A 13,502-nucleotide genomic window follows, 5' to 3' on the forward strand; every position below is an offset into this window, starting at 1 on the left:
AACGGGAGGAGTTCCAGGGATTGACGTTAAGTCATCAGACTTAGTGGCATGCACCCTTAGCCACAGAGCCATCGTGCCAGCCCTAGCCTTCTTTGAAAGACATCAACAAAAGTCCCTCTTATCTCCTTTGTGGATAACGGGGACTGATGTCACAGGGGACCGAGAAGGTATATGGGCACACACCTGTGGTACGGGCTTGGGAAATGGAGGCAGGAGGATGAGAAGTTCAATCAAGGTCTTCCTCCCCAAGAGAGTGAGTTGGATGCCAGCCTGGACTACATGAGACCCCATCTCAAAACAAACAAACAAACAAACACACAAACAAACAAACAAACCAAGCCAGGGGTGGGAAAGATGGCTCAGCAAATGAAAATGAAAGTGTTCGCTGTTAGCCGGGCGGTGGTGGCACATGCCTTTAATCCCAGCACTCGGGAGGCAGAGCCAGGCGGATCTCTGTGAGTTCGAGGCCAGCCTGGTCTACAGAGTGAGTTCCAGGAAAGGCGCAAAGCTACACAGAGAAACCCTGTCTTGAAAAACAAAACAAACAAACAAACAAATAAAAAACAGAAAGTGCTCGCTGTCCTTCCAGAGGACTTGAGTTCTGTCCCTGATACTCACATAGGATGACTCACAACCATCTGTCACCTCCAGCTCCAGGGGCTCCAAAGCCTCTTCTGACCTCCAAGGGTATATACGCTGAAGTGGTATATGCCCCCATATGTACATATAACAACATTAAAGAAAACCAAACCAACCAACCAACAAAAACCCCCAAACAACAACAGAATTATAACAGAATCCACACAGGTTATACACACAGGCTAATACTTACTTTTAAATAGGACATATGTAATAAATAGAAATAAATATCAAAATAGAGAACATATATATTACATAGAGCATTTCTGGGGAGTATCCTTCTTAGGACTTTACGAATGTCAAATTACATGGTCCTCCATAGTGTTAACGGCTGTCCCCGCTTTGCAGACTGGACACAGAGAAAGACGGGCATAGAGAAGATATTTGTCCCTGGTGCCACGGCTAACAAACGGCAGAGCCAAGGGTCGGTTCCCAGCTCTGGCTTTCAAGCCAAGATGCACACACCAGGCACTGAGTGAGCTTGACACCTCTCTGATGCCAGCAACGGTCCAGTAGGTGTTCCTGCCATGGTTCTTGCTCTGACAGAGGAGGTGGCACACCCATTTATAACACTTCTCAGCCAGCCCTCAGCAGGTCTTGTCTGCTCTTTGTCTCGACTCTGCTCAGGCTGTTGCCAGTCCCGGAGCACTTTGTCCTTTTTGCTAATGTCCTGAGGTCAACTTTGCCTCCTCTCATTGCCACACACAAGCTTTTTTTTTTTTTTTTTTTGGTGTACAACTCTCTCCACCAGCCCCGCCTCACTGCCATTTGTTACAAGTTGCTTTAAACGCTCCAGAGCGTCATGTTTTCCACGCTTATGTCGAAGTAGACCACGTGCCTCTTCAGCTGAGAGCTGAAGGCCAGGGGTGAACATGACAGACAGTAGTAACCTGATCTTTCCAGAAACACTGAGCTGGAGGGCAGGTCCTCTTCCCCTTTAGCACTGACTCCTTCCTCCCAGCACTAATCGGGAACGAAGTGACAGGTGGTGAATATCCACTCATTTATTTGAGCGCCTGCTATCTATTAGTTAGGCCGTGTGATGAGTGCTGAGGATATGGTGGGAAATCAGAGGCTCACTTGGTCACCACCACCGTTAGGGCTTTCCATGCAGCTCGGTCTGAGGGTCCCCAGCATCCCTCAGGCCCCAGATGCAGTAAAGACTGAGAAGCTCAGTGGCCGGAACCGAAGCAGATGGCAGGAGGCAGGAGTGGCAGCCAACCAGAAGTACACACACACACGCCTCTGGAAAACCAGACTCCACAGTCACTGCAAAGACCCCGCTCTGAGTGAGGTCACCCGGGCCACATGGGGCACAAGCATGGAGTAGTTGACCAGCGGAGCTTGTACAGCCATGGAGTTGGCTTGGTGTGTGTGTGGGGGTGGGGGGTGGGGGGGGTGGGGGGGTCGGACTGGGCACACTTAGGAGTCAGAACTCCAGGGATTCAGGGCTGAGACGCTGGTGTCTGCATTCCGATCCCAGGACTGTTGTGTGTAAACTTGAGCAAGTCCCTCAACCTTCCCGGAGCTTATTTTCTTCATCAATGAAATGGGTTTCCAACAACCCCAGGGTTAAGTGCCTGGAAAGCTTCCCCAGAACAGTGCCCGCATAGAAAAATACTCGGGAGAGGAGGCAGTGATCCACGCTGCTCCCACCTCGTGGGGTCCTTCGGGGTCCTGACGTCCGTCAATCTTTTCCAAGGGATCTGGTCCTAGTCCACTAAGGGCGCGCCCCGCTTTGATATATTTATTTGCTTGCTTGGGCGGAGCTTGGAGCGCCACAAGGAGGAGGAGGCGGCGGTGGAGGCGGAGAGCGCAGAGAAAGGGAAGCCACCCCGGGGCAGCGAGCTAGCCAGGCGGGGCCGGGGAGGAGTCAAGCCGGGTTCCAGGGGCCGGGCGCTGCGCGCATCGAGAGCCTCGGGCGGCGGAGACAGGGGCGGGGGCGACGCTCGCCGGCCAATGGCGCGCGGCGCTACCGCAAGGGCGGTGCAGGAACCCCGGCCGCTGACAGTCAAAGTCGCCAACTCCGCCCTAGTACCCGCGGGATCCCGGAGCCCGAGCCCGAGCGGGGCCGAGGCCGCCCAAGGCGCGCTGCGAGCGAGTGAATATGGCAGCAGAATGAGGAGCCTGGCGCCGGGTGGTGGCCGCTGCTGCGGTGCTGCAGCTCGCGATCGGCGCCTGGCACACCACGAGCCGCATTCTTAGTCGGCCTCCGGGTTATTTCATTCGGCACCAAGGACCGCGGAAAAAGGAGATCCGCAGCCCAGAGAGGGTGGTGAAGCGGGAGCGCGAGCCGGGAGAGAGATTCTGCGGGGATGAGCCGGCCATGGGGCGGCCTCGGCGGGGCGCACGGAGCCGGCCGGCGCTACAGCGGGACCGCTGCCTGAGCCCGGGCTCCACGGGACTTTGGGGCCTCGTGCGTCCTGGCGGAGTCCCCGCCACTGTCTCCAGGAAGGACACGCTACTCGCGTGGCGGGCACTGCAGCGGTCACGGCGCTGAGGCTCCCGGAGCCTACAGGGTCTGTGGTTTGGTGCGCTGTCACGCCGCCGCCGTACGCGGGCGCCTTGCCCGGGGCTCGGCGGCTGGCGCTGCGCAGCGAGATCGGCTGCGGGAGCCGGGGACTGCGGGACTGGCAGGAGAGGCGTGCGCGCGGGTGTTCGACTGGAGATCCCGGTAGAAGCAGAGCCCGGCGGACCTGAGCAGCCATGCTTCCCGGGGTGGGCGTGTTCGGCACCAGCCTCACGGCCCGTGTCATCATCCCGCTGCTGAAAGATGAGGGCTTCGCGGTAAAGGCGCTGTGGGGCCGCACGCAGGAAGAAGCCGAGGAGCTGGCCAAGGAGATGAGTGTTCCTTTCTACACTAGCCGCATCGACGAGGTGCTGCTGCACCAGGATGTAGACTTGGTGTGCATCAACCTGCCGCCGCCGCTCACCAGGCAGATCGCTGTCAAAACGCTGGGTGAGCGACCCCTCCCCCAGCCCTCTCCTCTTTAGCCTGGGTCTTCGCTTCGCGCCCTCTCCAATTGCAGAAGCGTGCACCCCAGGGATTCCAAACCTATGCATGTTACTTCCAGCTTTCCCATTCCCAGTCCGTGGCCTTCCCCACCTCCACGCTTCGCTTCTGGCACCACCTGGAAGCGCATCCCCACGTGTGGAGTGCTGAGGCTGGAATAGGCTTGGGTTCCAAGTATAGGAACCAGGTGGATCAGATGCAGAGATCTGAAGATGAGTTGCTGTTCCAGGAGAGGAAACTCGGTCCCCAGCTGTATGTGTTAGTGCTCTGGTGTGTTGGTGCTTGCGCGTCTAGGAGAGGCGAGCGCGCGGCCCGGAACCCCTGAATAAAGGGCCGCACACGTGGCGGGGGTTTTCCCCAGTGTACCTGTTGTCAGCATCTGTGGCACCCTATTTGGGTCGTTTGTTTCCATTGTAAGTGAGTTCAGTGTGAGATTAGAGACATGACAGCTGGCTGGAATGACCTCTTTCTGCTTTAGAAGCAAGCAAGGAAGGACGGTGGAAGTGAGAGTGGGCGGGTCTATTAGAACATTCTCAGATGTGTCAGAGGTTAGTAGAGACTGTAGTTTAACCTTTGGGCACAGTCTCCCAGGAGTAGTCTTCTACTCCAATTGGGAGTTAGTAATATACCTTATATTCTTAGGAGACGGGCATTGTGGTTTCAGAGGCAAGGATGCTTTGTGTGGGAAAAGGCCAGACGCTGCAATTTCCTTTGGAAACGTGCGATGGCACCTCCGTATTTTGCCTCCGGAATATTCCCAGACGCTGTGTTTACAAGTAGGCTGGGGCTCTGCTGTGCTCAGAGGAATGTCTTGAGCAAGTCTGTCTATCAGCAGCTCTTTTCCATACCCAAAACAACCCCACTCTGCCTTTCTCAGACGTTAGTTGCTCACCTTTGGATGTCAGAGTCTTAATTGGTGAAGAAAGAGAAAAAGCTCCTGAGCTGGGGATGTTGCTCTATGGCAGAACACCTGTCTGGCATGCACAAAGGCATGAGGTTTCAACTCTCGGCACTGGAGAAAGGAATCCATATAAGTTTTTGTTTTATATTGACAAGACCGAATGAATTACCTCTTCAGAATGAAGCATCAGGGGCGCTATTAACTGAGTTTACTGTGTGACAGGGACAGCCAGGACTTTGCGCTTCCATGGCGGGCTGCAAGCTTTCTTCTTTCCCTTCTTAAGTTCGTTTGCCAGTGGTTTGAGGTAGTCTATGATTATGGAAAATGTAGAGGCACTGAATTTACAAGTGTCGACGCACACATGTTGACGGCTTCCCTGGAAGCCCTACGAGGCTCCTCTTGCTTGTACCTTCGAGGCCACTCTTGACTGGCTTCACGGTCATGGTTAGGAGGTTGTACACACACAACACAGGAAGTGGAAAACCCCAAGCAGTTATCAGTCTAGCCTTGGCCATCGGGGGCTTTGCACATATTAACGTTTACTTGCAGTTGAAATGAGCCACCTTTCAGTGAGTCCTGGTGAACTGTCCTCCTTATTCCATGGCCAGCAAGGGTATAGACTGGTGGCGCAGTCCATGTCATGGCCTAATAAAGAGAGGGCACCGGACAAGTGAGATCAGTGGAATCACAGACATCCTCCTGTGAGTTCCAGAAACTTCTTTCAAAGCCCTACTGTTACCAGACTTTGGGCCACACCCTGTGCCCCAGCAAGCCAGGTTCAACCACCTGTCCTCCATAAGTCAATTAAAATACCCACATTGGTAGCAGAAAAGGAGATCTCTTCAAACACTGGGGAGAGGGACAAGAGAGACCTAGTGACTGCTTCAAGTCCATTTTCAAGGTCTTGAAGTGAGGTGGAGGTTTAGATAAAGGGCCAGAGTTATGTATGGCTGAGCAGTTCCTGTCCAGCTGCTGTCTACCCATCACTGTTCTGGCTCCACCCTCCTGCCAGGTGGGCTGACAAGTTGCAAATCTCTTTCCCTGAGAAAATTTCCCCCTCTGGCTGACCCAGGCTTTATGCTTTCTCTCCTCCCAGCATGAGAGTCCTGGGGGGATTCCAGTTTCTCGCGGTCAGTTGTTTTAATAGTCTGATAGTCAAAATGAGGGCTGTTCCTTTAGAATACCTTCATTCTTTCCAGGCCAGTTGCAGTGCCTCAGTGGCATATCTGCTGTAGAGACATTTCTGCCACACACAATTTGTTCGCTATTTAGGGCTGCCTGTAACTGAGAACCTCTTGTGGGCCAGCCTGTGTGGTAGTTTGTTGTATAGAAAGCCTTTTACTGCGATGAAAACAAGTCTCTAAGGCAGACATTTGACTGACTTTACAAACGAGGCTACCCAGATTCACAGACCTGAGTTTGAACTACCCTTGGCCTTACAGCTAGAGAGCTGCACCCAGCAGCCAGCCTCTGGTTCTTTCTGAAGCCTGCTCCGTTAGCACAGTTCCTTTTGTTAGAGATGGCTGGGGAGGTCCTGTGTGGCTTTCTACCCCACCATTGGAACTGGTTCCCCACATAGTGCCAGCGCCATCTCCTGAATCTGGCTTTGTTACCTTTTGGGCCTAGTTGCTTCCCATTACAGACACCGAGGTCCCCATCTAGTTTCTGAAGTTTTCAGATGGTCCTGGCTCACCCCTGCTGGTTCATCTGTCACGGTGCTTCAAGTTGCAGGGCAGAACCATAGGCACTGCCCCTCTGTCTCTGCTTTAGGAAAAGCCTGAGCTTGGTGGCACAACAAGCAGAACTGGCTTCTGATGAGCCTGGCCAACCTCAGGTCCTGCAAGGCGTTCAAGAGTCCTGTGAGCTTGGGCTATCACCGTGGTTCATTGGGTAGAGATGCTTGCCATACAAGCCTGGAGACCTGAGTTTGATCCTTGGAACTCACAAGGAGATGGAGTGAGAGAGCTGACTTCATGAGATTGTCCTCTGACTCTGACGATCATATGTGCACTGTAGCATGAGTGTGTGTGTGCGCTCACACACACACACATTTCAGGATATTTGATTGCACTGTGACACTCCAAGACTGTGTTAATAAAGTTAAACTTGGATCAGGAGGGCAGAGCCAGCATCTAGTTGACAAGAACTGACAATAGAGATTTTGGAGGACCCAGGATACGATAGAGAGGCACAGGAAGTGTGGAGAGAAGATCAGCTGGTTTCTCCTCTGCTGCTTCTTTGATCTATCAAGTTTTCACCCTAATATCTGACCCTTGAGTCGTTATTGGTAATAGAACAACTTAGATAAACACCTCCCTCCCCCCGCCCCTCCCTCTCTCTCTCTCTCTCTCTCTCTCTCTCTCTCTCTCTCTCTCTCTCTCTCTCTCTCTCTCTTACACACACACACACACACACACACACACACACACACACACACACACACACACACGAACTCTGTGAGCCAGTTAAGCTCAGTGGGGAGTTCTTGGAGAGACTCTTGGTTCACATGCTCAAGCTTGTCAGGAGCACTATTGTTCCTGGAGCTGGATTAAGAATTGTGTAGCCTTCAAAACTGATCTTCTGTTGGCATCTCCTGAATCTTGTTCTTCTGCTTCTCAGCCCCACTCCTTCCCCTGTGTACCCTTCTAGGCTCTCAGTGCTGTGAACCTTTGTACTTTCTAGAAGCAATTTGAATGCGTTTGTTTAAAATTCAAATGGTATTTAGTTAGTTTGAATAGGTTATATATCTACATGCTACAAATTTAAAACACTGTAAATGTACACAATGCAGAGTAAGGGCACCCCATTCTGAGGCAATCAACTTTACTTTTTCCAATGTCTTCTACTCAAGATTTTTCTGGCTATAGTAGTAAATATACATGTAAGAATTTTCATGTCCCATTTTGGGTGATTGGTAAAGTCATTCATACTCCTGAAAAGCCACTTTCTATCCTGACAGTGTTAGCCTGTATGTATATTAAAAACATTTCATATTATGTAAAATTTTAGTGTATCATATTCAGTCAGCTCTCCATGTTTGTGGGCTCTGCATTTGTGAATTCAACCAACCATGAATCAAAAAATACTCGAAAACCAAAAGAAATTGTCCCTGTACTGAACAAATACAATTTTTTTTGTCATCACTTCCTAAACAATACGGTAAGACCACTGCATACTGTATTTCTATCCTGTTAGCCAGCGAGCTAGAGATGGTGGAAAACAGAGAGGATGTGTAGGTTACACACAAATGCTAAGCCATTTTAAGTAAGGGATTTGAGCCTCCATTAGCCTTTGCGCACCCATGGGGATATTCAGTAACCAATTACCTGCAGATAAGGATAACTGAATGCATCTGTATGTATATGTAATATATTTATGTTGTACACAAATATATACACTCCATGCACACACATACATATATTTAGAATGTGAATATATCCTTTCATGTTTGGGGCTATATAGGATTTCATTGTATGGGTGAAATTAAAGTGTATTTGACCTGTTCCCTGTTATTCAACATTTAGGTTGTTTCCCATCTTACATAGGCATGGAATGAGTCATCTTGAGGCGCTGCCATTTTGTACACATTAGTGTATTTGTAGCATAAATGCACAACTTGAGAGCTGGTCAGGGGGCGTATTCTCATTTGATTTGACATAGATACAGCATGTTGTCAGTTTCCTTCTGAGCTGCTCCCCAGCAAGGCCCTGGACTATAGGTGCCTGGAGGTTGCTAGGAGAGTTTGGTTCACACTGTTTAGTCCAGACAGGCTAGCACCACTGTGGAGACCCACAGAGGTTTCCTAGTGAGAAAAAAAATCTGAGCTTGCTTTACCCAGCCGGGCTGCATAGGGGGCTGATTTGACCACATGCGTGGTTACTAGGTGTGTGGAAGGGTCTGCACATGGGCTGTGTGGTGGTGTGCTTTGATCTAGCAAGGGGGAGGTCTTTTGCCCCGCCCCTTGGCATTGTTATAAAAAGCCCTTTTGAAGAGACAGAAGGGGCCGGTGGATTTTGATCCAGGTCCTCCCAAAGCTATCCTGTGTTTCTGCCTGTCTCATCTCTGCTATCTATCTACAAATTCATTATTCCTCTCTTCTCCTCATAGGAACCCTGCAAAAGGTGGGAGCTGGCCTCCCACACACCACTCAGGCCAGTACCACTTCCTAGCTAGCCATGGGTCAGTCAGAACCTGCCAGAACAGTGCCCTCTTGCTGCAGCCCTCTCTCCTGAGGTGAGGCAGTAAGCCGTCTGGCTGCCTGCAGAGAACCGGTCTACTCTCTGTACCATGGGAAAGGTGAATGTGTAGGAGTCTGCACATAAATAAATAATACCTGCAAATGGCAGGCACTTCAGTGGTTCTCCTGGAAGTTGGACTAACTAACACTCACGCTTAGGAGGGACTTAGATTCCTGTTGTCCTACCTCCACTTTGCCTCTTAGTCCTTGAGCAATTGGGCTCAATCTTAGATGCACCACCCACCGGTAACTTAGGCCTCTATTATGTTCTTGGAATTCCCCAGCCACTTATCTGACTCCCGGGGTCTTTGCACTGGCTCTGGATGGTTGTCCAGATGGCTCTCTCCCCTGCCTTTGAATGCCTGGACTACTCTCTCCCCTGCCTTTGAATGGCTGGACTACTGTGTATCTTGCCTTTGAATGGCTGGACTACTGTGTATCTTGCCTTTGAATGGCTGGACTACTGTCTGTCTATCTTGCCTTTGAACGGCTGGACTACTGTCTACCTTGCCTTTGAATGGCTGGACTACTGTCTACCTTGCCTTTGAATGGCTGGACTACTGTTTATCTTGCCTTTGAATGGCTGGACTACTGTTTATCTTGCCTTTGAACGGCTGGACTACTCTCTCCCCTGCCTTTGAATGGCTGGACTACTCTCTCCCCTGCCTTTGAATGGCTGGACTGCTGTCTACCTTGCCTTTGAATGGCTGGACTGCTGTCTATCTTGCCTTTGAATGGCTGGACTACTCTCTCCCCTGCCTTTGAATGGCTGGACTGCTGTCTACCTTGCCTTTGAATGGCTGGACTACTCTCTCCCCTGCCTTTGAATGGCTGGACTGCTGTCTACCTTGCCTTTGAATGGCTGGACTACTCTCTCCCCTGCCTTTGAATGGCTGGACTACTCTCTCCCCTGCCTTTGAATGGCTGGACTACTCTCTCCCCTGCCTTTGAATGGCTGGACTACTCTCTCCCCTGCCTTTGAATGGCTGGACTACTGTCTACCTTGCCTTTGAATGGCTGGACTACTCTCTCCCCTGCCTTTGAATGGCTGGACTACTCTCTCCCCTGCCTTTGAATGGCTGGACTACTCTCTCCCCTGCCTTTGAATGGCTCTTTGTCTACAGATCTATGTTTTGAGGGAGTGACGTTTCTGGCCTCCTCTTCCATCTTCCGCCTCTGGGTCCATCTCTATCTCTGGTGTCTCCTTTCTGTTCTTGGCGACACTCTCACAGCTGGAGAGCCTCATGGGTGTCATCTTAACTGCTCTTTGTCCCTCTGCTGGAGGGCAGCTCTCTGAGGGCTGAGCTTTTGTCTGTCTTTCTCCCTGAGTAACTCTTTACCCCCTGGACAGGGCCAGATACCCAGTCATCTAGTAGACAGGCTGCAATGAATGGTCGATGAATGTGGAGCGCCTTTTCATTGTGTGACCATGTGACCTCAGGAATCACAGATTAGGAATAGGATACATCTATCAGCAGGGCATTTTTGTGTGCCCTGTGTGGTCTTCTGTACCCTCTTCTAACTTTACTGTTCATTGGTATTATCTGGGGAGCCCTTCAAAATACAGATTCCTGGGTGGTAACCGAGATGAACAATTTCTACCTAGCTCATGGTTGCAATACTGGACCAGCTAGACACGGGAGTTATTAAAGCACTCCACCCTTGGAAACAGAGGGGGACCTCCCTCCGTGAGTGAGAAATTATCGTGCAGGACTGTGCCAAAAATACCTGCTGCCTTGTGTGGAATGTGATGACACTTGCTGTCATGCTCTCTGTCCTCATGGTTGGAGGTGGCTGTGAAGACCCATGGGAATGGAAGGCTTCCCTGGGGCAGTGAGTAAAGCTGGAGGCTTTCCTTGAGCTCTGATCTTCCTGTGCACGATCTTGCCTCTCAACTCCTTTGGCATTTGGTGGCATTAGTGAAGGACCTGGAGCAGTCCATCCACCGTTTCCTGGTAGCAGTGGTCACTTTAACATGAGGAGGGCTGCTGTGATAGAGGTGAGCTGCCGGTCTCAGGCCATTGTTGCCACACCGGTGATCATATGGGCTGCAGATAATGTCAAGGGTGGACTTGGACTTGAAGGGAGCCATTCTGAAATCCTAGCAGCCCCTGAATTTCCAGTTCTTCCTTGGAGTTTGTTTTGGACCTCTTCCTATCTTAACACCGCAGAAAAGAAGTGATTGTATTCTCCGGGTTCCTGTGCCTGCATGCAGCAGGAAATGGTTTTTGGTCCACCAGTTTGGTGTAGAATTGAGGAAGCCCTTGGGCATTATGTAAATGAGAGAAATGACTCTGTGTATGGTGAGGAAAGCCTGAGTGTGAGGAGGCTTATTGCATCTCACTGATATGAGATGCGCTTGAACGATCCTTTGCTGGGTGTGTCGGGCTTTGGAGAGGGATAGTTCTGTAGTTTATCTTGGAAGGAGAAAGTAAATGAAGAAGTTGGGCATTTTGATACCTGAGCTGGGAGAACGACATGCAACAGGAAATAAAAAAAAAAAAGCATGCTTAATATGTGGCATATTGTGACACATTTGCTGGCTGTGACCTAGGAAGGAGCCTTGTCATATAAAATGTTGTGTATGGTTAAAGTAGCTAGTTACGGGAACTGTTGGTGGGCCACTACTGTGTGACTTTGGGGGAGGTATTCACTTTAAAAGTTATTTCTGAAAATTCAAAAAAATTGTTATTATAGTGTGTATGTGCAGATCTGAGGGCAACTTGGAGTCGGTCCCCCTTTCTACTTGTTAAATGGGTTCTGGGGATTGAACTCGGGTCTCTAAGCTTGTGCAGTAAGCACGTTTATTCACTGAGCCATCTCACCAGCCCTTTGGAAATGACTATTGTGTGTGGGTATGTGTGTGTCACAACCGTCACGTGGTGGTCAGAGAAGAACTGATGGGGGTCGGGTCTCTACTTCCCACCTTGAATTCTAAGGATCCAATTCAGTAAGTAATTTTACCTCCTGAGCCTTGTCACCACCCAGTACCCATTGTTCTTGAGCCTCAGTTAATCTCATCAGTGAAATGGAGCAAATGATACTACCATGTGGGACATTTAAAATGAGAAGGATTATGTCAAGACCTGGCCTGTTGTCCCCACTCAGTTATATGTATTAGCTCAGTAAACATTCATTTCTTTTTGTCTCTTATGTGATCAACTCTCTAGCTGGCATATATATATATATATATATATATATATATATATATATATATATGATGCTTTTTCCTGGGAATGGGTAGGAGTTGAGACAGTGTCTCACCTTATAGTCCAGGCTGGCCTTGAACTTGGTGCAATTCCTCCTGCTTCAGCCTACTGGGATTACAGGTGTTAGTCACCATCCATGCTTAGATTGAATGGTTCTTATTTTCAATTACAAACATTTCTTTTTGAGACCCCCCTCTTGTGTGCCCCAGGTTGGACTTGAACTCGTCATGTAGTTGCGTATGACTTTGAACTTCTGATCTCTTGTCTCTACCTCCTGTACTAGGATTACAGACATGCACTGCCATGCCTGATTTTATGCATCACATGGGATAGAACACAGGTCTTTGTGCATGCCAGGCAAGTATTCTACCAAGCCCCAAATGGTGCTTTCAAAATGTTTTTTGTATTTTCTGCCAGATTCAGAAAATAACATTTACAAGTTTCCTTCCCTCTCTCCCTCCTTCCCTTCCTCTCTCCCTCCTCCCTCCCTCCCTTCTTCCCACAAAGGGAAGATATCTAAGCCAGGCTTTTCATTTTGTATTTGCTACAAACTCAGTATGGTCAGCCTTCAAGGTCTATGGATTCTACATACTCAGATCAGCACATTACAGGTGGGAGTTATCCCTAAAAAGAAACTACCTCTGTACGGAACATACACAAACCTTTTCTTGTCCTTATCCCCCAGGACAGTGTATGCCAATGCAGCTTACCAGTGCTTACATCTCGATGGGATTTACAGTGCACAGGTAATATGTGGAGGTTCTGTGCAAACGATGTTTCTTTTTACAAAAGGGATTTGAGCACCCGGAGATTTTGGTTTCCTCCAGGACAGTAAACCCGTGCTGAAGACACTGAGGGAGCACTATGGTAACCTCACCGGTGTGTGAAGGCAGAAGGCATAAAAGCTATCAAGTCCATCACTTATGACAGGGATGTGGGGCATCTCATGGAACCCGAGAGCTGACTTGGGTACCTGGACTGTACGTTCCTAGAGTTAATTTTGTTTCTCTGTGTGTGTCAACACTGTCATCCTTCTCTCCTCACACCAGCCTCCACTGCTTCCAATGTGGTAGACAAAAGCTGTCTGCAGCTTCCTGCTCCACACATTACAGGTTCAGCCACCTGGAAAGTGCAGTCTCTCCCCACTTCCCAGTTCTCTCTGCTTCTGTCTGGTGCTGTCTCCTGCCTGTCATTTCTATGGTTACCTATAGTGTTTGGACAGAGTAGTGGTTCTCAACCCGTGTCTTTAGTTACTTTATGAAATTCACTGTTGCATTGTTTTTCTAATTGACAATAGCAAAACAGTGAAAAGAAATAATGTATGTGAGATCCAATGAGGCCATTTATTATTAAATATAAGGTCCTATACATGTTGTGGGGTTTTTTTTTGTTGTTGTTTTTTTGTTTTTTTTTTTGTTTTTTGTTTTTGTTTTCGAGACAGGGTTTCTCTGTGTAGCTTTGTGCCTTTCCTGGAACTTACTTTGTAGACCAGGCTGGCCTCGA

The 13,502-nt window shown here is 49.5% G+C and overlaps 1 protein-coding gene across 1 annotated transcript; it reads left to right on the forward strand.

The window, feature by feature from the left end:
• The first annotated feature begins 3,238 nt into the window (after nucleotides 1–3,238).
• Nucleotides 3,239–3,704, forward strand: LOC131910346 (glucose-fructose oxidoreductase domain-containing protein 1-like). Its single transcript, XM_059262294.1, has one exon. It carries the CDS (start codon nucleotides 3,346–3,348, stop codon nucleotides 3,631–3,633), a length of 288 nt encoding a protein of 95 aa, XP_059118277.1. The 5' UTR covers nucleotides 3,239–3,345; the 3' UTR covers nucleotides 3,634–3,704.
• Nucleotides 3,705–13,502: the final 9,798 nt, after the last annotated feature.

The sequence above is a fragment of the Peromyscus eremicus genome, chromosome 5 (assembly GCF_949786415.1).
Source record: "Peromyscus eremicus chromosome 5, PerEre_H2_v1, whole genome shotgun sequence".
In the NCBI taxonomy this organism is placed as follows: Eukaryota; Metazoa; Chordata; class Mammalia; order Rodentia; family Cricetidae; genus Peromyscus; species Peromyscus eremicus.